This window comes from Chelonoidis abingdonii, chromosome 4 (genome assembly GCF_003597395.2).
Source record: "Chelonoidis abingdonii isolate Lonesome George chromosome 4, CheloAbing_2.0, whole genome shotgun sequence".
NCBI lineage: Eukaryota > Metazoa > Chordata > Testudines > Testudinidae > Chelonoidis > Chelonoidis abingdonii.
In genome coordinates, this window is record NC_133772.1 from 125,879,062 (window position 1) to 125,904,827 (window position 25,766).

The 25,766-nt window shown below is 41.2% G+C and overlaps 1 protein-coding gene across 11 annotated transcripts in view; it reads right to left on the bottom strand.

The window, feature by feature from the left end:
* Nucleotides 1-645: 645 nt before the first annotated feature.
* The window catches only part of DICER1 (dicer 1, ribonuclease III), a 105,094-nt gene continuing 79,973 nt past the window's right edge, over nucleotides 646-25,766 (bottom strand). For all 11 annotated transcript variants that reach the window (XM_032772060.2, XM_032772056.2, XM_075065662.1 and 8 more), the window contains 10 exons: nucleotides 24,957-25,139; nucleotides 24,514-24,619; nucleotides 24,228-24,403; nucleotides 23,139-23,922; nucleotides 22,214-22,369; nucleotides 17,007-17,889; nucleotides 8,785-9,053; nucleotides 6,069-6,231; nucleotides 5,887-5,962; nucleotides 646-5,561 (listed from right to left, as the gene is read on the bottom strand). In XM_032772060.2, the coding sequence (XP_032627951.1) occupies nucleotides 5,396-5,561; nucleotides 5,887-5,962; nucleotides 6,069-6,231; nucleotides 8,785-9,053; nucleotides 17,007-17,889; nucleotides 22,214-22,369; nucleotides 23,139-23,922; nucleotides 24,228-24,403; nucleotides 24,514-24,619; nucleotides 24,957-25,139 (2,962 nt within the window). In that variant the 3' untranslated portion in view covers nucleotides 646-5,395. The remainder of the gene's footprint in view (nucleotides 5,562-5,886; nucleotides 5,963-6,068; nucleotides 6,232-8,784; nucleotides 9,054-17,006; nucleotides 17,890-22,213; nucleotides 22,370-23,138; nucleotides 23,923-24,227; nucleotides 24,404-24,513; nucleotides 24,620-24,956; nucleotides 25,140-25,766) is intronic.

Here is a 25,766-nt window from a genome sequence, read left to right on the forward strand (position 1 = left end):
TTGCCTGTTGCTGACACCAAGAGGCAGATCAAACTGGGGAGTTTTCTAGAAGGGAGAGCAAATCCTTGATTGGTGACTGACAGGTCTCTCTTGCCTCCTTAAACTTTGCAGCATTGGACTAGTGCACAAGCTGGACTAGTCCGTTTTCAGTATCCCAGATGAGTGAGATGCCAAATGAAAAACACCATAAATGGAAAAAAAATTGTATTTTTATTTGCATAGGTTAACAAGTTTGTTTCTTAAAAATATTGGCTCAAATTGTGCAATCCCACCTTTGCAGACAGACCCGGGTGCATACACGTCCCACTGACTTCATGGGGATGTTGTGCAGGTGTAAGGGCACATCCACACAGATCCGGTTGTGGCTGCAGGGCCATTATTTCTCACCAGACTTAAGAGGTATGTATAAGGGATTTAAAATATTTCTAAAGAAACCTTGAGAATTTTTTTCTGACTGGCCATTAGTGGAATGGGATGAGTGGAACTGTACACAAACATTATTTCCTAGTCTAATTTAAATACATTTTACATTTAAAGATTGTTACTTAGATTCAAACAGAAAAGCAAAAATTGTGAGTAATAAAAGATTAATATTTCTTGAAAGGCTCTAACAGTCTAATTAAACTAAAGAAAGACAACACAAAGTGAACAGACCATAACTTTATTGGAGATATACTCAGCTACAATTGTTACAAAAAACTATTAAAAGTAATTGTGATCCATAAGGTGCAGGCTGCACATTTCTGCAGCATGATTACAGTATGAATGAATTACATTTTATGTCCCTTAAAGATAGCTGCAGCATGTGATGGTAAATATTTTATTGTTCATCAAATTTTATTTGTTATTCATTCTACTTGATTTTAACCACTTTTTATGTCAAACTATATACAATAAAAACACCTGCAATTCCCAGTTCCTGTCCACAAACATTTGTCATTTTTCTATAAAACTTGCTGCTGCAGTGCATTTTGAGTGCATCTACAAAGCAATTTAAATAGTCTGTGGCTGCTATCCAAATTAAAAGGGGGAAGAGATCTAAAGGATGTATTGGGTAAAGTGTATATAGTTATAGTTACTTTTGAAATAAGTTAATTTTAACTGCTAGTGGAGTATACAACAATGACCTCTACTCATATTTGCCAACATAATTCTAATGGAGCTACAGCTGATATTTAGATTACATTTCAGGGTCGTAAATTGTAGTTTTATGTTTTTTAACTTAATGTGTAAAATAAAGATAAAATTTTCAAGAAGTTAAAATGGATTTAAGTGGTTGAAAAATACAAATGTGTCAATCAAGTACCACAGGTAAAAATCCTTCTCATTGGACTCACAATAGATCCACTGATTTTCAATGAGACTGTTCATGTGGGGGAAAAAAAGTGAATGGGATGTGGCCAAATACAGACAAGTGTAACATCACAGCAAATTACATAGGAACGTGTTGTCTTCAGCTTCATAAGTGCTGCTAAGATTGTGATCCAAAGCCTCTTGTATTTTCTATATAAACAGGTGTGTCTACAGTATGTATGTCATACACATAAGCGCACATATTTCCCAGATGACGACTATTTTTAAACACCGGGACAGAAGCCCAAACTCAGACACAAACAATTAATGGCATATCCTCAGCTGATGTAAACTGAAATGATTCTAAACCTCAATGGTGCCACACCAATTTACACCAACTAAGGATCTGTCCCTGTGTCTATTAGGCTTTGCATTATACTCTGAACTGGTACTCAGATTGGCTTGAATTCTTGTTAAATTCTGTACTCTGTGGTCTCAGCATAGCTTCATGTAATGAGACTGAAAAATAGTAGGCCTTTTGATATAAATGTTAGCAGCATCAAGCTGAATAAACATTTCAGAAGTCACTACAGATCCCTCAATATCCAGAAAAAGGGGAGATTTAGTTAAAGTTGACCAAATTGCTATGGGCTGTCTTCTTGTAAAAACTACACTATGCGCACAACATGTTGATTTGTTCAGAGATAACTACAGGAGTGTCAGAGGTCATTCTAATTTTAATTACTTCACATAACAGTAAAAATGATGTAATAAAAAACAATAACTTTAAAATACAATCAAGATTTTCATAACGTCTTTGTTGTATTTTCATACCCAGTAAAAATGCCACAGACATTACAAATGACCTATATAAGTTGTGCAAGTAAATGACACATTGCAGACATTATAATTATCTTTTTCAAATTCAGTAAATCAAAACAGCAGCAAGGCCAAACCACATTTTTCCTCTCTGTTAAGCATATTTTTTTTCCTTGAAATGAGGTAAAGCACGGTACCAAGTGCAATGCTTATTTGTGCTACATGAATAGAACAGCGCAAAAAAAAAAAAGCCATAAAATAAAAACACAGCATAGTTAGGAGGACTTTTTAAAGTACAGTATAATAGAACTAAGAAGATAAAAAACAAAGTTCATGCCAATTAACCCCCACACTATTTATGAGGCATCTGTGTGGTTGCTTTTGAAGATGGGTTGCAACAGTCCACTTACACTTGTGCTTACAGCATTGCCAAGTGATTTCTATCCCAACCTTCAAATGATCAGATTTAGGTCTTTAATAGCATACACTATCCAATATCATACTCATATCAACTGAAGAGTGAAACACAAGAGTTGTACAGCATGGAAACTAGGATGATTTTTCTATCCCAAAGGATTTGAAATATTTCAATGAGGTCACACTGGAAAAGAGTTATGGCATTTAAAAAACAGCAGCAGCAGAAACTATAGTCAGCCACTATACATTTCTTATTACTAATTCATAGGAAACAGGTAACAAGGGGATCACTGGCCACTGCTGACATACAGAGCATAACACCAAATTCAGTTTGTTTGTGTTCTTTACATCAAACACTTGGTAGCAAAAGTTTGATTTTTCCATGTCATTTTTTACTGCTAACAGATTTACCTCAAAACTGTGAGAATCCATGACGTTCAGACGTCCAAGAAAGAAACCTATTTCTCCAAGTGTTTGCAGAGGACCCCACCATTTTTATTTTATATTATTCATTGTAATATAATTAACTTTTACTTTTTTTAAGCCTTAGGGATGTTATGACATTTTAAAAATTGACCCTTGGGCCAGGAGCCATGGAATTTTCACATTAGTGATACTCCACTTTCCGTTGGTGTGCTGTAAAATCCTGACTCCTGGCTGAAAGAAATGGTTATCAATAAATTTTTAATTGTGTGGTGGTTCATATCAATTTACTCATACAAAGTTGTTGTTATTATTATTATTATTATTTTGCATAAAACAAGTTTAATTTAAATATATTTCAAGACTTGCGGGTTTTCAACTTCCCATGATACATTTTTGCTCTCATAATGATTAAAGAACTCAAAACAGTAAAGTTATTTTGTTTTTAAAACATTGCACTTGTATTATTATACTATTGATCCCAGGAATTTGTCTTCGGATTTCTGTAAGAATTATTATAATTTTAAGATTAAAAAAACTTTAGATAGAAAACCTAATTACAAAATTCTGTATTTCAGAGAAGCTTAATGTCCATCCCTTGCACGAAGGCTTTTTGTTTTCTTTTTCTATTTTCTAGAAAGCTAAAGCTGATAGGGTTTTGTTTTTTTGTTGTTGTTTATTTAGTGAGATTGTATGGAGGGAGTGGGGTTTTCAAAGCAGGAAATACAGTATTTATTTGTAATTTAAACGCATAAAACAGCACCAAGTTCAGACCAATGTGCTGGAAATCATTAAAACACCTTGCTCAGCTTTCTCAAACTTCAAGCATAATTAACAGGGCAAAATTGCAGCAAATCTCTGCTGATATTGGTGGGACTACAAGACTGACCCACAGCTTTTTTAAAAAAAAAGGTAAATTAAGAGGTATTATAGTTACAGTGCAAAAAATTAAAATTTCAAGCATAATATATAAACATAGCACCAAAACAAAAACAAAACAAAAAACAATGCATGCAAAGAACAGAACAGAACTGAGGTATTTAAGTGAAGAGTGCCTACAAAAATCTAATTAAAGAAACATGTATGATTTAGGCAAAGCCTAAAAATGTATGATTTTTTTCCAATAGACTGAAAAAACAATAAGCTAGTTTCTCTAAATTAAGGACCTAAATCACAGATTTATCAAAAGTACGGCAGTTCATCTCAAACATCAGCTTTCATGGCATTTAACAGCACAGCTTTGGTAAGTGAAATATGCATGCAACTCTGTGAAAAGCACAGTAAGAAATTTATGTGGAAATATTTCCAAGTGTAAAGGTGCTCCATTTGTTAAATAAGTAACCAATTGATTATAAAATCTGCAGCATATTTTAGGTGTGATATGTCTAAGGTTATTTTGTTAGAGCAACAGCCTGCACTGTGCAGTTATTCATTACTATTTGTTTCCAAGTCTTGGAACTATCTAATTTGCAGGTTTGTGTAAAATTGGAATTTTAGCCAAAGACCATTTTTTGTTTGTGGTATAAAAAAAAATTCTGTAGACTAACCACTCCTCTGAATTGTTAAAAATAACCTCATTACATACATATGAATACAATTTCTATTATAATCCTGTAATAAGTTAAGTCACAGCTATACTAATGTGTTGTACTGTAAATATAGAGCTGTATCATCATAAAATGCATAATAAAAATGAAGGGAATGTAAAACAAGTTTGTTCCAGAAAGATCAGAAATTAAAGATTGTTAATGAGGGTTTATTTACGTTTAAGGCAAGAACCTTTTTATGCAAGACTATGTGGCATCAGGAAGTTGAAATTTATTTCTGCCAGTATGCCAGCCATTTCAGCTAAAGACCTGTCCCTAACAAATAAGTGCAATAATGACTGAGAATGTCATCTTGATGCAAAGATGACATGGGAGGGGAGGGGGTGAAGGGACGACAATACTGGCTCACTTATTCTCTCTTATACCAAATCATCCTGTACAGTTTATAAACTGCTTTATGACTGGCACTAGTGCACAGACTGAGGAATTTCAAGATTACTATGTATAAATCAAGCATCTGCATTAGGCATAAGATCCCCGGCCTTCTAACACTAAGCAAAGCTGTACTGACAATAAAAATAAACCAAAAAAACCTGACAACAATTCTTTTGAACACTAACTAAATGTCATTATTAAAGCACTCTTGTGATTAAACAAAGCAGAAGTGAGGAAAGAAGACAAGATTGTGTTTGCGCAAAACCCTATAACTACAATTAGTTCCAAAATTTTATACATGTTAAATGTTTTGTTATCTATTCTGTTATCAAACAAACATTAAATTCTGCCTTCAATTTGTTCCTCTCAACATCAACTTTAAAAAAAATTACTTTATTTTGTGGGCTTTTTAATTTTTTTTTTTTTTTTTTTAATTTTTTGTTTTTGTTTTAAGAGGAATCTCAGATGTTTGAGACCTGAGGTTGGTTTGCTTTGAGGCTTCGCAGTGCTCTTCTTGCAGCTGCAGATTTGGCAATCCTATAGCTTCTGCCAACACCTTTAAACTTTCCTTTCCCTACAACTTCCACTGTTACTCTGACCTTTCCATCGTAAGTTCTTTCTGCAGGACTGCAAAAAAACAAAAAAACAACATACACATTACCACCAACATAAGCAAAGGTGAAAAAAGACTCTTTACATGGTCTTCCTATGGATAAAATATATAATGTGTATAAAATATATAATTAAACAGACTTTATTTTTATCTTACTTAGAAAGTTTTCTGAGAGAAAATGTTCTAAAAAAGTAATCAGTAAGCACAAAGAACATCTTTCTTGCTCAGTACAGGACAGATTAAACACAATCAATATCCATTAACATTTCTTAGTAGTCTATGAAGCATGGTTTAAAAAAATATTTTACAGCAATGCTTAACAAGCAAATTTACTCTTACCTAAATTTGGCTGTCTCTGGTTCCATCTCCAGCAGCTCCCGCACTGGGGAACGAGGCACATTTGCAGAAAACTTTTCTATGGTTTAAAAAAAAAAAGAAAAAAAAAGGTAAACTTGATTTCTCCCCCCTTACAAGACAATTAAATACTAAAACTTTTTTCTCTATGAAAGCTGACACATTACCTATTAATGGCCTCATCATAGGATAGTACACATGCCAAACCATTTCCAAAGACATCCCACTATCCATATAAATGGCACCAGCCAGTGACTCAAATATATCTCCCATGGCCTTTGGTACTTCAATATCTTCTTCCTTCTCTTCATCCTCTTCAGATCTTCTGAGCTGTTTGAAATTATAAGAGACAGTTGTTACACTGAACATTTTTTAAAAAAGAAACAATCTTCACATATGGAAGATCTCTCTAATGCCCTGTCCTATGTGCCTTCTTTGAGTCTTTCAATGGCACCTTTCCACAGCTAAATCATTGCTGTATTCCCAAATGAAACCAAGTAGCTGGATCTAGTGTTTTTCAAATATGTGAGTGTAAAAAATAAAATAAAATAAAATAAATCCACCACAGATACCATATATGTTTTTTCAATTCCACTTGTACAAGTTCTGCAGAATTTCACCGTAGGTGTGTTTTTTCCAGTAAGGAACAGACTTGTGTCTGTTAGTTAATGCTAGTAAGCCATGCATAACCAAGAGAGTTCATATTTTAAACATCTCCTATAAGGAGTCTTTCAAAGCCTAAGTCTAATTTTTGGTGGAAAAGACCATGTTTAAATGGTATGTAACTCACATACACTTATGCTACACCTGCCTTCTGTAACTAAGAACATATGGAAGGAGTGTAATTGAAAAGAGCCATTATTAACAACAACTCAGTAGCGTCAGACTGTGTTTATAGTATTTGTATGCTCAGCTACTTGATGCCAGAGAGACTGCTTTTAACATATATGCAGCATTTTATTCTATGGTTTACTACTGCTTTTATGCAGTTCTGTTATTTTTGCACTGCAAAAAGGTGTACGTATTGTGTTATGTGTACATCTTGATTTTAATATAGTCCTTTACAATAATATTTTTTTCAATTACATGCAGTTTTGTCCACATTTTGCCTTAGTGTAAATAACACAGGAAGCTGAATTGAATAAAACTGCTTTTGACCACCACACCCCCAAATAAATGGAAATCAACATTTTCCTATCTTTTCTCTTCCCCTACTGGCCGCCTCTCATTCACTTGGTGGTTGTTCAGGAGTTTAAAATTCTATGGCAAATACTTCGGCTGCCCTCTTAAAAGGTACAGTATTACTCCATGTATTAGTTCCATCCAACATTTACTCTTAAAATAGGTCTAACAGGGAACTAGACTGAACGTGCAAACTCTTCAAACAGCAATCTTATTGTTAAACAAATATGCAACTGTATTTGCACAGTGTATTTCACACCATATGAACAGCAAAACACATTAGGAAGTTCTATTCCCCTTATAAATAATAAATGTAAGGTGCAAGATAAGGGACAAAAGATGTTTTAGGAGTGAGATTTGAAAAAAGAAGAGCTGGTGACATGGAGAGATGCATGGAGATTGGTCCAACTGGCAGGATCTACTGAAGCAAAGATTCTTGCATTAACTGTGATGAAATTAAAGGAAGAGACACAGTAACCCAGTGCCAGACTAGCACAGGGAGCAGGTAGAGTGGTAGATAGAAACAAGAACTAAATAACTCGAGCCGTTTGATAACCTGCTGGTGTTTCTGAGGTACCACCTCAACCATATTAAATGGTTAGGTCACTTTCACAAAGCCAAAAACCACTGTTGTAAAACTTTAAGGCTAGCTTCTACACCACTTACTCACAGTGGGCAGACCCACTGTAATGAATACTACACAATATAACGGTAGCAGAGTCTGATCCTTTGTGATTAAATCACTTGACACTTGTCTCCTCAGTTGTTTTCTCATCTTGCAATGGAAAATTTAAAGGTTTTGGTTTGTAGTAAATGCAAGGGCTATAAAAGTGTATATATATACACCTATATAAAGGAGATAAAAGAGTTGAATCTAAACTGAGTAATGGAGTGAACAAACTACTGAAGACAAAGATGGCAAATATTTAGTCACAGATTTAATCAACACTATTCTTTGACGGTAGGTTCTTGCTCTAAAAGCAATTAAACCACACTTTTTAAGACTACTACAGAGGACACTTATCAGGCAAAGATCAAACCAAAATGTTAAGGAAGACTGGATGGGCTTGATAATAAAAAGAAGAGTCTCATCTTTCTGTTCTAGGTAGTTGGTTTGAATCTGACCCAGATCAGCTGAGACAGAAAGCCATTGCCATTATGTGGTTGTTTAGTAGCTTATCTGAAATGATTTGGTTTTAGTTCCTTTCCCAGAAAACAAGTGTCCATCAACATGTAATTTACTTAAGTTTTCTTGGCCAGTCCAAAGCCTGTGTTTACAAATCTTCAACCAAATTGCTTTTAAAATAGTTCACTTGAAAGATACTAACAGTGTTTCCCTGGCCAGTGGATACAGGGCCTCTCAGTTAGTGATGAAGAACACTGTTGAAGTAGGGTATGGAAAAACTGGTGTAAGCATGAAAGTGTGATATCACCTACTCTGGATATCACACAAGATCCCAGGGGTAAAATCTGGTATCAATCCAATTAAAAGTTATTTTCTGAGCACTTTCATTTAGTAAAACCTGCTTAATGAAAGCATGCAGTTATGCTAAGTAAATTACTACATTATAGGCATCCATATGCTTCTTTGGTTGCTATACATTCAAAGCTAACACATTATAAAAACCTGTATTGTTCTAAGAATTCTGATGACATGCTAAAATCAGACACTGAACGCAAATACTTTCAAATACTACTAACCTCAGAATCCATTCCTTGCATTTCATTCTTTTCCATCTGAAACTGTACAAAGTCATCAATAACATGAAACAGCTCAGGAGAGACAGCTTTGAAGTACTTATGGTAGTCATACTTTACAGCTAATGATGCAAAGATGGTATTATTGACTAAAGCGGATCGTAGGTCAGTTAGAACTCCTGGAGAGTGTTGCCGTGGGTCTTCATAAAGGTGCTTTGTTATGAGGTAGTCCAAAATTGCATCTCCCAGGAATTCCAAGCGCTGGTAACAATCTTAAAGCATTGGAAATAAAAAAATTTACAGCAATACAATTACGTTTATTTAACTAACACATTCTTTCCTGGCCTCTCTGGATAGAAGGTTTGGCTTTTTACTATGTAAATACCACAAGTTAACCAATGCTCAAAAGAAGATAAATATCTATCCATGTTTAAACATAGATATCTTTTTACTGGATTTTGTTTTCAGTGTTATCTTAAAAGGTTGTTCTGCCTGTTTTAATGGATTCCAAATATAAGAAAAAGCTTCAAAAATTATACGTAATAATGAAGCTTCTTCTGAACCAAATACTCACTCGCAGCACTGTGGCAAAAATACGGGCTTATAATGAAGGCTCAAATGCCTTAAATCTGACTGATCAAAAACAACATCAAGTGATGGTACAACTGTGTTCATCTGAATAGACAATGGTAACCAAGCTCTCAAAAATTCAATAAAGAAATCAATACACTAAAAAAAGAAAGTGGGGCAATTTCAATATTAATGTTTCTAAGCTAATTTTCTATTCCTTTAGACTTTTTGTAGTTTAAGTGTTCAATGATGTTTCACTCTCAGATGTGCTGATGTTAATTTTGAATTAGGGGGTTCGTTGTTAATGTAGAAAGAAAGAAAGAGAGAAAGAAAATCAAACAAACTGAAAGCTTTAAAAATGAAATGACTAGAATGAAGCAGTTTTCAGTACCTATCATATGGATCCTGACACATTTTAACTTTTACTGTTCATGAAAATATACATCACTAACATTAAAAGTTTCCCCAAAATATTCTTCCCTGTCAACTAAAGTAGGAGACTGGGAATCTAAATTCCTAGATTCTATTCAAGTTTCTGCCACTGACTGTGTAACTTTGGTCAAAACACTATGCTTCAATTTTCTCATTTGTGTAATAGGAATAATTACCTACCACTTACCTCATATGAGTATAGTGAAGCTTAATGTTTGCAGAAGAACAGTTCTTTCTCCAGGTAAAGCACTTTAAAATTCTATGTTAATTTTTAATACTACGTATATTCTCCTTGTTAGACTTCTATCATAGCACATTAACATTTCAATAGGATGTGTGTTAAGAGCTGAGGGTTTTTTGAGAGGAGTTTCTCCTGGAAAATCATCACTCCCACTTTCCGTGGCCCCATGACGTTTGGTCAAGGCGTCACTTGATTGAAAGTGATCATTTTCTAAGATCTAGATCCCATTAGGTACAACCCCCCTCAATTACCACTGACCCTCAGCATGAGTTGAGGACACTAAATACATATACCACACTGGACTGGGCTCTAAAGGTACTCCTGAACATTCCCGAACTTAGCCACTCCAACGAAAAACAGACTAATGCAGCCTACAGGTGAAATCTCGACTCCAGTGAAGTCAAGGTGGTTTGTGAATACGGTCAAGGTGATGCTCTTGGGATGAAAATCAGTGAAATAACTACTTTTTTTAAATGTCATTTTTTGAAAAAACTTTTTTTTGTTTTTTTATTTTAAAACCATGGTGGCTAGTTCGAGAGGCACGGCAGTTTCTGAGATTCTTTGCTACGTCACAGTGGTGAATACAGGATTAGTATTGAGCACATAACGGCTGATGAGAGAGGGGACAGAGGTAAAATATGAAAAAACTCCACAGTCTAGAAAAAAACCCTGTATTATGGTGCCCTATACCACGCACTTGGTCTAGGGAAAACACGGTTACTCACCTTTGTAACTGTTGTTTTTCGAGATGTGTTGCTCATATCCATTCCAGTAGGTGTATGCGCCGCGCGTGCACGTTCGTCGGAAGACTTTTACCCTAGCAACTCCAGCAGGCCGGCAGGTCGCCCCCAGAGTGGCGCCGCCATAGCGGGTAATATATACCCCTGCCGGCCGCCCGCTCCTCAGTTCCTTCTTGCCGGCTACTCCGACAGTGGGGAAGGAGGGCGGGTGTGGAATGGATATGAGCAACACATCTCGAAGAACAACAGTTACAAAGGTGAGTAACCGTGTTTTTTCTTCGAGTGATTGCTCATATCCATTCCAGTAGGTGATTCCCAAGCCTTACCTAGGCGGTGGGTCGGAGTGAGAGGTCGCAGCGTGTAACACGGCAGAGCCGAAGGCTGCATCATCCCTGGACTGTTGGACCAGGGCATAATGGGAGCGAAGGTGTGCACGGAGGACCAGGTCGCTGCCTGCAGATTCCTGGACGGGTACTCGCGCAAGGAACGCCGTCGATGATGCTGCTGGGCCCTAGTAGAGTGCGCGGTCACATTGCCCGACGGGAGACCGGCCAGGTCGTAACAGGCCCGTATGCAGGATGTCACCCACGAGGAGATCCTCTGCGAGGAGACAGGCAACCCCTTAACCCGGTCAGCTATGGCGACAAAAAAGCTGGGGGGATTTGCGGAACGGCTTGGTCCGTTCTATATAAAAGGCGAGCGCCCTACGCACGTCTAAGGAGTGCAACTGCTGCTCCCGGCGAGACGAATGAGGTTTCGGGAAGAATACGGGTAGGATATGTCCTGGTTGACATGAAAGGCCGAGACAACTTTGGGGAGAAAGGCGGGGTGCGGCTTTAGTTGTACTTTGTCGCGATGGAACACCGTATACGGGGGCTCTACCACGAGGGCGCGCAGCTCTGACACACGCCTAGCAGAAGTGATGGCCACCAGGAATGCCGTCTTCCAGGACAAGTAGAGGAGGGAACACGTAGCCAGCGGTTCAAACGGGGGGACATAAGACGGGACAACACCAGGTTCAGATCCCAAGAGGGGGCTGGGCGGCGGACCTGGGGTAGAGACGCTCCAGACCTTTAAGGAATCTAGCCACCATGGGGTGTGAGAAGACAGAGCGGCCATCGCTCCCCGGGTGGAAGGTGGAGATAGCCGCTAAGTGAACCCGGAGAGAGGACACCGCCAGGCCTTGCTGCTTGAGCGACCAAAGGTAATCGAGGACGATTGGGATGGAAACATCGGTGGGGTGGAAGCGCCTCTCCGCGCACCAGCACGTAAAGCGTTTCCATTTGGCTGAGTACGTCGTCCTCGTAGACGGCTTCCTACTTCCCAGAAGCACCTGCCTCACTGGTGAAGAGCAATGCAACTCGGACCTAGTCAGCCACGCAGGAGCCAGGCTGAGAGGTGCAGAGACGGAAGGTCCGGTGACAAGCGGCCGTGGTCCTGCGTGATCAGGTCCAGTGAAGAGGCAGGCAGGGGACAGGTGTCGACTACCGACAGGTCCAGCAGGAGAGAAACCAATGCTGCCGGGGCCACGCCGGAGCGATCAGAATCAAGCGGGCCCTGTCCCTGCGCACCTTCAGAAGGACCTTGTGAATCAACGGAAACGGAGGGAACGCATAGAAGAGGTGCGTCGCCCAGGGAATCAGAAAGGCGTCTGCAACCGAGCCCGGTTCGCGACCTTGGAAAGAGCAGAACATCGGGCACTTTCTGTTCCTGCGGGATGCGAAGAGGTCCATATGGGGATGCCCCCACCTCCGGAAGAGCGCCAGGGCGATGTCCGGCGCGAAGGGACCACTCGTGGGGAGCAAAAGGACCGGCTGAGCCGATCCGCCAGCGTATTCGAACCCCCGGGAGAAAGGAAGCAACTAGGTGAACAGAGTGGGCTATGCAAAAGTCCCACAACGTCATGGCCTCCTGACAAAGAAGAGGAGACCTCGTACCGCCCTGCTTGTTTACATAGTATACCGTCGTTGTGTTGTCGGTGAAAACCGAAACACAGCGACCTTGGATCTGCTGACGGAACGCTGACAAGCCAGGCGGACCGCCCTCAATTCTCGCACGTTGATATGTAGGGCGAGTTCGGGAGGAGACCAGCGGCCCTGGGTCCGCAGGGCACCTAGGTGAGCTCCCCATCCCAAGTCCGAGGCGTCCGTTGTCAGGGACAGCGAGGGCTGGGGCGGATGGAACGGAAGCCCTGCACACACGACGGACCGATCCAGCCACCACTGGAGGGAGTGGGAGGACGTCCTGAGGAATCGTGACTACTGTATCTAACGGGCGCCTGGCCGGACGGAGCTGAGGGATGAGCCAGGACTGGAGGGGCCGGAGGCGGAGCCGAGCATGCGCCGTGACGAATGTGCAGGCCGCCATGTGGCCCAAGAGTGTCAGGCAAGTACGTATGGAGGTTAGAGGTGCTGCCTGCAGCCTGTGGATGATGGCTGTCAAAGCCTGGAACCGCGACAAGGGAAGAACGGCCCTGGGCCATGGTGGAGTCTAGAACGGCTCCGATAAACTCTATCCTCTGAGTAGGGGTTAGAGTGGACTTCTCGGCGTTGAGCATTAGGCCTAGGCTCGTGAAAAGGCGGCTGACCATGCGGACGTGCGCGAGGACTCGCTCCTCTGAGGGTCCCCGGATAAGCCAGTCGTCGAGGTAGGGAACACATGCACGCGACTGCGACGAAGGAAGGCGACGACTACGGCCATGCATTTGGTAAACACTCGTGGGCCGTCGAGAGCCGAACGGGAGGACCGTGAATTGATAATGCCGGCCGCCGACAACGAAGCGAAGGAACCTCCGATGGGGCGGGGGAAGATGGCTATATGGAAATAAGCGTCCTGCATGTCGAGGGCGCGCGTACCAGTCTCCGGATCCAGGGATGGAATAATGGTCCCAAGGACACCATACGGAACTTCAACTTGACCAGGTATTTGTTGAGCTCTCGTAGGTCGAGGATGGGTCTGAGACCTCCCTTGGCCTTGGGGATCAGAAAGTAACGGGAGTAAAACCCCTGCCCTTCTCGTTCTCTGGAACCTCCTCTATGGCCCCTTTGTCGAGGAGCGTTCGTACCTCCTGGAGGAGGATCTGCTCGTGAGAGGGGTCCCTGAAGAGGGACGAGGAAGGGGGTGGGAGGGCGGGTACGAAGCAAACTGTAGCGGTATCCAAGCCGCAACACGCGGAGGACCCAGCGGTCTGAAGTAAGCTGGTACCACGCCGGGAGGAAGAACGAAAGACGGTTGGAGAAGGGAGGAGATGGATCCGGGAGGGACTGGTACAGCGCCCTCGGGCGCACCTTCAAAACAAGGGCTTCGGCCCGGAGGAAGGCTTGGAGGGACCTTGGCTTTGGCCCCCTGGTTACCCCGATTGTCTGCGCCTGCCATTCCTGTTTCGCCGCCTGGCAAAGTCTTGCCTTTGCCTGGGCTGGGGGTAAGGCCTGTGTTGCTGTTGAGCCTGAATGGTCTACGCTGGGTGACCGGCGTATGCATCCCAGGGCGCGCATAATGACCCTATTGTCTTTGAGGCTTGCAGCCGAGGGTCAGTCTTGTCCGAAAACAGGCCCTGGCCCTCAAACGGAAGATCCTGGATGGTATATTGGAGTTCCGGAGGAAGGCCAGAGACCTGAAGCCACGAAATGCGGCGCACAGTGACTCCGAGGCCAGAGTCCTGGCAGCCGAGTCTGCAGCGTCCAAAGCCGCCTGTAGGGAAGTGCGCGCGACCTTTTTCCCTCTCGTCAAGGAGAGAGCGGCGAACTCCTCTGACGAGCGTCCTGCGGAGCAGCTCCTTAAATTTATCAGCCGCCACCCAGGTGTTGTATGTGTAGCGACTGAGCAGAGCTTGCTGTTGGAGACCCGCAGCTGCAGGGCGCCTGCGGAATAGACCTTGCGGCCAAGCAGGTCCATACGCCTCGCCTCCTTAGACTTGGGGGCCGGAGCTTGTTGCCCGTGGCGCTCCCTCTCATTCACAGATTGAACGACGAGGGAACACGGGGGCGGGTGGACATATAAGTACTCATAGCCCTTCGAAGGGACCATGTATTTACGCTCGACACCCGAGCAGCGGGGGAATGGAAGCCAGTGACTGCCAGATGTGGTGGCATTGGCTTGGATGGTCCTTATGAAGGGCAGGCCACACGAGTGGGCGCATCCGCCGAGAGGATGCTCACGACCGGGTCCTCGATCTCGGAGACCTCCTCAGCCTGGATGTTCATATTTTGCGCCACGCGCCTGAGGAGGTCCTGATGCGCCCTGAGGTCCAGTGGGGGGGACTGGTGGATGTCGTCCCCGCCACCGCCTCATCTGGGAGGACGACGAGGAGAGACCTGGCAGGAGCGGGTCTGGTGGCGGCTCAGACTGGAGCACCGCGTCTGACTCTTGTGGGTGCTCAGGATCTGGAGGATGAGACGACTGCTCTTCCGTAGGGGATGGAGGAGGGCGTGAAGAAGTAGCCTCCGGAGCCCTGTGCTCAGAGACGATGACCGCAGAGGAATTTGCTGGGGCCCTGGGCTTGGTGATACGCCCAGGGGTCCAGAAGCCCCACTGCTGAGGACCATGCTCCTGCTGAGTCTCGGAGAAGAGGGCAGCGGGTCTTTCAGCGTCTAAGTACACACTGCCCGCCCGCGAAGAGACTGACCCCTGGTGAGAGGGCCACGGGGAGCCGAACGGGAGTGGTACGGGTCCCGCACTCCAGGCGGCGAAGACCTCCTCGGTGCTGGAGATCGGTGCCAGTGATCCATACCGGTGCCGCGATCGAGACCAGGACCTGCCACCAGCGCGGTGCCGGGAGGTCGACCGGGATCTGGATCGCCGATGACGGGAACGACTCCTCGAGTCCCGGTGCCGGTAACGGTGGCTGGAGCCAGAACGGTGCCGGAGTATCGAGACCGGCGCGAGGATGATCTGCGCCGCGAGTACGACCCAGGTACCGTCGTGGAGAGCGGTGCCGGGACTGCGAGCGGGCGTCGCGAGCGAGACCTCCCTCGGGATCGAGACTGGTGCCGAGATCGTGACCGGTGCCGAGCCGGAGAGTCCGGGGACGGTGCTCGCATCGGCGTGGGCTTGCCCTTAGACTGCAGAACCCGCACCGGCGGTGCCAGGGGTTGGGGCAGCACAGGCTCCGTTAGAGCGATGAGGTCCCTGGCCGAGGAGAAGGTCTCGGGCGTGGACGGGACCATCAGCTCAACCCCAGATCTTGGCGGGAGCTGAGAGGGATCGGACTCGACGGACCTGCCGGGCCGGAGTCGACGAAGTCCCTGGCACGGCCAACCCGGCCGGCGTCGGTGCCGGGTGCTCTTTTCGAGGCAGCTTAGCTGGGGTAGAGGAGGTAGACAGTCTCTTCCCTGAACCGGTGCCGGAGAAGGTCGGTGCCGTGGCGTCTTCGCGGCGCCGGAGTGGTCCGGTGCCGGAGCCGAAGCGCACTCGTGCCGAGGACGAAGGATTAAGCGCCGCTTCCATCAGGAGTGTCTTGAGGCGCTGGTCTCGCTCCTTCTTGGTCCTCGGTCTGAAGGCCTTGCAAATGCGGCACTTCTCGGAGATATGCGATTCCCCAGGCACTTCAAGCAGGCGTCGTGGGGATCGCTGGTGGGCATCGGCTTCTTACAGCCCGAGCACGGTTTGAACCCCGGCGAACCAGGCATGAGCCTGGCACCGGGCGCGGGAGAGGGCTAGCGTCCCGAACCCGCTAACTATATACACTAGAACTATAAACTACAACTATACTAAACTAAGTGAACTATAATTAAAACTAGAACTAGAAACCAATGAACGAAGAGAAGTTAGGGACGTGGAGGACAGCTATGCCGCGCTCCACAGTTCCAACGACCGACACGGCGGTAAGAAGGAACTGAGGAGCGGGCGGGCCGGCAGGGGTATATAATACCCGCTATGGTGGCGCCACTCTAGGGGGTGACCTGCTGGCCCGCTGGAGTTGCTAGGGTAAAAGTCTTCCAACGAACATGCACGCGCAGCGCGTACACCTACTGGAATGGATATGAGCAATCACTCGAAGAAGAATTGTGAGTCGCTCATGTGCCCTGGTAGCATTTTAGGGAGGGAGAGGTCACACACAGTTAACTGGCAGACCCCTTAAAAACAACAGAAAGAAGATCCTTCTTGGTATTCATTTTTGTATTAACAGGCAATTATTTTGACATAAAAAAAGTCAAGATCTATGCACAAAAAAATAACCTGCACTGTATATCCTTTATTTATATCTAATATTGAAATGAAGTAATTTCTTTCAGACAACTTACCAGTAATGGTATTGTAATGGTAGGAGGCATGAGTAAATGCCTGAAGAAGATAAGCCTTATTCTTAAAACTGTAGTTAATTTTCTTCTCAAAATTTTCAAAACCAGATATTAGGTGATTCAGGGTTTTATCAGCATCTGGGTGATCAAACATACATCTTGGTGGAATCTTCAAACAGCCATACTCCATTTCTTTACACAGAGAACATTCTGAATTGGCTACAGAGGCAGAAGCACAGTTTGGTGAAACATTTTTCTGTTGACTGTTAAAATTCTCCCTGTTAGAACATGAAGTGCTGTTCCACTCAGTTCTTTTCATTACTGGGAGCACCTTCAACCCTAATGAACACAGAAAAAGCTGAGCAGCTCTTTCACCACAGCTAGTCAGATAGCAGCCCAGCAAGGCTTCCACACAATCTGCAATGCTTTTGTCAGCAATACACTGCTCTGTATGCAAGTCATATGAGATAGACTGTTTTCCTGTGTCAACACCACAGTTTTCTTCTGATGGATTCCAGAAGCCTACTACAAAATCATCTTCTTCAACAGCCTTGCTAGGATCCAGATAACACATAGCATCCCAAGAACTGTAGTCAAAATCATCAAAATCTGAAGAAAATTGAATATTACCCAGGGATGATTTTTTGGGTGCTTTCCATTCACAGCTAGAATCAGTGGTTGAAAAGGGAGAGAGAGAAATTTTCTTCACAAAAGCCCCAGATCCCATTAACATATTATCAATGAATTTGATATGTTCCTGATCATATTCCAAAAAATCATCTTCAAGGTCAGCTTCTTCCTTGGGTAACCTCCACATTAGGTCTTCATCCTCTTCATCGTCATAATCGTCATCAAGTTTACCATTAGCTAACAAGCTTTCTTGTGTCTGAAAGAAATAAAATGAGGCACAGGGGAAAAATTATCTTTTAAACAAGTTTCATAACTCTGCAAGCACAAGAGATAATTTTCAATTATAACCACTGTCAGCTAACTTTAAAAGCATGACCATTTATTTTTTGTTAATTGATATGAATTCATTTGTTTAATCAGATGCAAAGAGCAATTCCAATTATTATTCTCATTCTAAGACTAAAGCTTTGGGGTACAATTAACTTTTCTATAAGCAACCTTTATTGTTACAATATATATTAAATAGAATTTCTTACAATGAGCATCTAAGTTTCATAGGAATACAAAAAAAAGCAGAGGATTTTTTTTCTGTTTACTTGTGTCTAGTACATAAGTCGCTTAAAAAAAAATAAAAACCACCCATAACTCACTTATGCACATAGAAACCGGGCGTGGGGGGACACAGCAACACCAATTTTAAAATAGTGACATTAGATGTATCAACATTTATTTTTCTCTCTCTCTGGCTGCGAAGTAATGCTACTATATACAATCAAGGAAGGTAATATGAATAGCATTTCTACAGCGCATACATTTTATTATAGGGTTTTTGCCAACCTTACTGTAGGTAAATCATAGGCATGCTGCCCGATATTCAAGCTTTTGAGATATTCACATCAACATACATGAAACATGAAAAAAGGTTCCAGTGAAACAATTATAAAAATTCCTTTTATCCTTGGGCTACTGTAATAATTTTTCTCTAAGCAGCAAAGTGTCAGTTTTCCCACATTAACAAGTAGTTTGTAGTCTACTGGCAAACATGAAGGAAAGCAAATTTAGAGAATCAACATATGGTGATTTTTATATATAGAGACAAAAAACCAGGAGCCTCTAATGCCAGTTTGGCAAAAGTTTGATGTTTATGTGGGTGATGGCCTGGATGGATTGTGCTGGGGATTCAGTAACTTAGTAAGTCATCTACCTTTTTTTTTTTTTTTTTTTTTTTAAGGTGGGGGAGGGGCAGGGGGAAACAGGCCAATTTTTGATTATGCAATACAAGCTGTATTTGAAAAAAGTCAGTCAGAAAAAAATTAAGACAATGTAGGTTCTAACAGAGAATCTTCCATACCCTGTTTTGACAAAAAGATTTTTCCAATTTGTTATGCATTTTTGTAATATTGGAAATATTTCATAAGATCAGGCTAAGAATGTAGAAAACACACATTTAGACAGCATGTTTCTTAAAAACTGCATTTTTGGACAAAATATTAACGTGCACATTTAGTGAAACAATACAATAACTCAAAAACTAGTCCAAAGGGGATACATTAAGAGACTGTTAATTCTCTTAAGAGGTATTCAGTTAAGCAAAATCTCCTGGGTTACATTTTAGTTTAATTACAAATGGATATAATTTTTGTTTTATACTGTTGCTCAATTTTATTTCTACTCTGTGCATTTGCCATTGAAAGGAGGAAAAATTAATGATACATATGATTAATGAAAAATAACAGGTATCAAATTTGTATGGCTTGGAGTAAATCATCAAAAATAGGTATGTCAAAATGTTACCTACCTAAGGATTGCCCTGGCAGCTTGCTAAGGCCCTGACCCAAGAAAGCACTTAAGGTCAGTGCAGTTGCTTGCGTGCTTGATCCTGCACCATTGAAGTCAATGGAAGTTTTGCCGTTTCATGAGAGCAGGATCAGACCCAAAGCACTTTCCTGAATTGGGGCCTACAAGCCTAAGGACCATTCCACTTTGAATAAAATGGAAGAGTTTATACTTGCCCTCATTTTAAAGTATGGATGTAGGGCTTGCAGATACTATGGCCCTAACATGCAGAGTTCCAAATAATATGATCAGAAGGGAGCACATAGTAATTTAGAAAATGAAGTATAAGGAGGCCACATTTCCATATTAGAAAGGAAAATTAACAGTAAAAACTCCATACTCCGTATCTGGCCTGAAAGCGGAATTTTGACTACTCCCATTAAGAATGACAGATGCCCAAACAGCAGTTTCAAAATAGACTTAAGTGATTATGAATGAGATCTATCAGTTTTAAATTTTCCCAAAGGAAAAAAAAAAACACCCTGAACTCTGAGCAAAAAAGAGTTTTGATATAGATAAGTGAACTCTGTGAGAAAGAACAAATTAGTCCTAATATCTCATTATATAGTCGTTTGGAAGCCAAAAGGTAATTCTGACCATTTTTCTTTGTGCTAGATAGCACTTTTTCAGAAACTACTGCCCCAGGCTTCAAAACCCACACATCTCAAACTTCAATTTATTTTAAATAAATTATAAACATTTTTTTCCTCTCACTATGTGTATTTCAAACCAAAGATCAAATACACTTAAAAGTTCCTTTTATGCTTTTTCAAATTTAGTTATTTAATCAGACAACTAAACTACACCACCACCCCGCTATAATGCGACCTGATATAACATGGGTTCGCATATAGCGCGGTAGTAGCAGCGCTCCAGCGGTGCTTTAAAGGGTCCGGGGCTCCGGCTGCTGTGGGGAGCCCAGAGCCCTTTAAATCACTGCTGCAGCCCCGCCGCCACTACCCCAGGGCTGAGGCAGTTGGGCTTGGCCAGCCATTTAAAGGGTCCGGGCTCCCCACAGCGGCCAGAGCCTGGAGCTCTTTAAATCACCACGGCAGCCCTGCCGCTGCTACCCAGATATAACAGCGTTTCACCTATAAAACAGTAGGGATTTTTGGCTCCCCATGCCCGCGTTATATCGGGGTACAGGTGTATTTGCATTTTTCTTATATGGTTTGGGCCAGGCCAAGAATCCCAGCATTTGTCTACAATGTTTTAACAACAGTTATTCAAAGTATTATCAGAGTTCTAGTTAACCCTCTCCCCAGAAAGAATGAAATTTATTCCTTGACAGTAAAACGACTATTTTACCACTTGGCAGCAATAAACATATCTTGTGAGATCACTGTCCAATATGAGTACTAGACTGAAATATATATATAAAATTTGTGACTGGCAAGGACATAAGCAGTTAAAGGGTTACAAAGAATAATTTTTTCCCCTAAGTAATTTATCAGCTGCAGCCTCAAATATGCCATTTTATTTTTAGAATAGTATAATAATAAATCCCTTTGAAATGAAACTTTGGCAGAATACAGAACTACAATAATCAGGTTTTAGTCTTCAATAAAGATGTAGTCAGACAGTACATCTGTTTAACAGTCCTCTTGTGTGCCCTCTGGTGGTTCTGTAGTCAGAGTATTCTATTGATTCAAAAAAAAAATTTTTTTTTCTGAATATTTACCAGATTAAGTCATTAATGCCATATGATTAGTGATTTTTTTTTTTTTTTTTTTTTTTTAAAGCAAGAGCACCCATTTTTACTTTGACTTTTGAGAGTTCATAGGATGAAACATGCAGGTATTTACAATTCAATTACAAAATGAAATCTGCAAAGTTTTTAATTGAGAGTTGCCATTCTGAGCCTGCTGGTGGGCACAATCTCACGGAAAAGTGAAATTCATCCCCTTGGCGGTATCAGGGCTTAACATTAGGGACCAAAGATCAGTTTACAGTCAGCTGTAACTCTGGTTTAGGATCAGCAGATGAACTGTACAACATGAGTTTAGAACTGCACTGTCTGAGAAACAAACAAAATATCTAAAAGTAGTCAAGAACTTTCTGTGTTCACTCTGGATAGGAGCTAAACAGATTCTTCATGCCTTCTGTTTGAGACCACTGTAGAAAAGGAATCATCAGTCTTTAACCATTAAAGATAAAATGCCATCTGGCAACAGTCAATTAATATTGAGATACTTCTCAAACCAACCACCAACTCCACTCAATCACAGAACTAAGAAAATACTAGTTGTACTAGTTAGGGCACCTGGTAAAACAGGACAAAAACTAGCTCACAGACTCTGATGTGCTGCCCATATTGCCAAAGATGGGCTCATTTTTCAGCAAAATGATGTTTAGCCACCAATAGTGTGCAGTACAGAAATGCTAGTCAAAAACATCATTTATACATATATTTCACAGTTTGCATGAGGGAAGAAACACTTCAAATTACATGAGTTTCCACAAAAGTGTGCTGAGAATAATGGATATACATTCCTTTCTGAACCATGTTCAGTAATTTGTTTCACAAATTGCCCTTCCTAAGTTCTCCATCAACATCTCTTTCCCTCACATTTTTCATAAATGATATGGATATTTTAAAGAAAAGTAGGAAACGAAGACGTAGGAAGCTACATTTTGCTGAGGCATGATAAAATGAGAGCTCATTTTCCCGTCTCTCCACTTTGTGATATAATATTATATACAAAAAGATATTTACATCTTAACATATTTCAATGAGCGCTTACCATTTCATCTTTCTCCCATTTGTCTGTGTTACTCTTGTCTTGGTTTACTATGTAACCTGGGGGGAGCCAGTTGACGGGTGGATCAAAAATAGATACCACCATACGACTAGGCAGCCCTTTCTTCTTCCCAAGACGATACAAGTTACAATTGCTGACCTTTAAGAAAAAAAATGCTTATAAGCATCTACATATACATGCATACAAAGATATATGAGAATACAAATATAGTCAATTTCATATGCCTAAACAAATTCTTGGCCCTTTAAAATAAATGATAGCATGTTTTTAAAACAGTCATGCATTTCTTATTTAAAATAAAACACACATAATAATTTACATACAGAGGTTCTCAGAGGTTATTATGCAGCCTTCCCAACATTGTACCTGTGACTGGCCAAATCCTGGCCTAAAAACAGAAGTAACTTTTTAACATTTATGTTTATAGTTTCTTGAGAAGTTAATGCCTTATTTATAAATAAAATTATAACTTTCTGAGTAACAGTAAACATTTACACAATACACATCCCATTATACAGTAGCATTCTTGATTACCACACCACCTTAACAAGATGCATCAACAGCCCATTGTTTAAATTAAAAAAAAATTAACAGTTCTGAGGAGAAGTTTGTCCATAAATGTAGATTTAATTATGATATAATGCAGATATTAATTCATTTTGATGGTATATCAAATGAATTATTTTAGTCATTTTAAAGAAGAGAGGATTGTATTGTATAATTGTATTCCTAACATGCATGCTAGCAAATTTATAACACAGAATGTAATTTTCTTTTAGACAGAAAATATCTGGTACATATAAAAATGTATTAACATATTACATATTCAGTGTTCAAATATTTTATCTATAAATCATGTATTGTAGCCAATGTTTAACAAAATAGTGACAGATCTTTAGCTACTCACTTTTTTACTTCTCATATATGAGAGGCGTCCCTCATGAGCATCTGGGTAAGTGCAAAACAAATATGTAGTGATGGCATGCTTTAAAAATGAATCACCAAGCATTTCGAGCCGCTCTAGATTAAATCCATCACTAGCATTTGAAAGAGTCAAAGCCTGAAGAATGAGACCAGGGTTTGGGCCAAGAGTTTTTGAGGAGTATCCACTGGAACAGTTCTTTTCAGAATCCATTCTGTCTTTTGAAAAATTAAGAGCTTCTGAAATATTGGTGGTCACTGTCGTTTTGGGGCTTCCATCTGAGGTAGATTTGTTAACATTTCCATCACGGTATTTATTACTCAGTAGAGTACATTCATTGCTGGGCATGGGCTGGTTCTCACTGTTGTATAAATTCTGAAGGGGATATGAGGTAGTTGGTTGTACAGGTATTTCCTGCCTGCAGTAATTCAGTTGATTTCCTTGGCAAAAGTCTCTATTAACTAAATCACAATTGCCATTGGCAAGATTTTTATTATAAGAAACACCATTAATTGCTGCAAGTTCTAACGATACATCAATTTGGAGTTTACTGGGTGACTCACTGAGCAGTGTTATGTAGTTCACAGACATTTGGTCATGATTTTCTGCAGAGGAGGCTCTAGTAGCACCTTGATGTGCAGCATTTTCAGGGACTACAATTGTGCTGTGCTTACAGTAATTTTCATTCTCTGCTAAAGAAGAGCTAGGAATAGAGATGAAGGACTTGCTGTCAATGGACTTTTTCCACCCAAAGTCCAGATTAGGATATCTGCAAAATAAAAGTTGATTTTGATTAAAAAATATCTCAAAGCGAAGGCATGAGAAAACTCCTTATGTATGTACATTTTTACATATTTTAAAAAGTATGGGTTTTTTTTTTTTTTAAAGAAAGAACAAACATAGTGGAGTTGGATACTACAATTTACAATCAAGTATTTTCTAGCTATATGCCCAATTAAAAAAATTATATGAGCCATACAGAGCAGATCAATTTTGCACTGTTGCAGCATTTGCAAATTTTCACTTATTGTTCAAGAAGATTTATTATACATATATGTGTGACACAGTAAATACCTGAAGTCTGCAGGAAGCGATTTAACCCCTACACCAGCATCAGTGGCTGTTTGGGCTCTCAGTTCCTCTGCTGTCAACAGGCAGTGCAGACGATAAAGTATGCTGGGGAGACACACTGCTTTTCTCCACAGCGATGCTGGAATAGGATGTATAGCACAGAGTTCTGGAACCAATATCTTTGAAGGAGGGAGAGAGTTTTACTTTTAAAAATAATCTCAAAAGTTCTTAAGTATGGTTAATTAAATAAGCTGAATTAAACAATTTAGAATGAAGAGCAGTTCATTACCTGCTTATTTTGCAGACTTTCCCACTTGGCTTTCCTCTTCTCAGCACTGCTTAGTGGAAGAGCTTTCCCCTTCTGGTTCAAATGGCGAGGAGTCAAAAGATTAAGTCTAAAAATATATTGTGAAGAGATTTCCTTTAATGCAAATATACAAAAAATTCTAATTAAACCATGTTGAACTACGTTTTCAAATGATTTTGACCATCAATACACACAAAAAAAACAACTTTATTTACAGAAAGCATTTGCCCTCTGAAAATCAGTCCCTTTAATGATGACTCAAGTTGACTGCCCAAAAATTGACATCAAAATCTTTGAAAATAAGATTGTCAACTGTATCACACAGTTTACAGCAGAACTAAATGGTTCTTTATAAATGTTGCAAAACCATAAGATATAAAACCCAAAGATTTAAACTAGGTTTATGCTATTTAGAATCTCCTCACCTTGAAGACGTGTGGTCCACATCCAGCAGTGGCTGGTTGAGATTGGTCAGGTCAAGATTATACTTTGTTTTATAATATTCAGCAAAAGTTTCATATTCAGGGGAAGGAAATTTACTGAGCGGAGTAAGATCAGTGTATACATCAGCTACATAGAATCGATGAGGCTGATCAAAATTTCGATACCTAAACAAAATCAGATAGTTTGGAATGAAAAGCATTCTTTGAGCAAATTTTCTACCTAAGGCTCTGATTCTGCATTGTGGGGAGGCCTAGCTCAGTAGTTTGAGCATTGGCTTTCTAAACCCAGGGCTGTGACTTCGATCCTTCAGGGGGTCACTTAGGGATCTAGGGCAAAAAAATCTGGGGACTGGTCCTGCTTTGAGAAGAGGTTGGACTACATGATCCCCTGAGGTCCTGTCCAACCCTGATATTCTATGATTCTAAGCTGTTATATAACTCAAGTAATTAGTTTTTTGTGCAGAAACTGAATAGATGTGCCAAATCAAAGACCATAGTGATGAGGAGTGCAGTATAAGAACTTGGGCCTGGTCTACACTACGCGTTTAAACCGATTTTAGCAGTGTTAAACTGATTTAACGCTGCACCCGTCCACACAACGAGGCCTTTTATATCGATATAAAGGGCTCTTTAAATCGGTTTCTGTACTCCTCCCTGACGAGAGGTGTAGCACTGAAATCAGTATTCCCATATCGGATTAGGGTTAGTGTGGCCGCAAATCGACGGTATTGGCCTCCGGGCAGTATCCCACAGTGCACCACTGTGACTACTCTGGAAAGCAATCTGAACTCG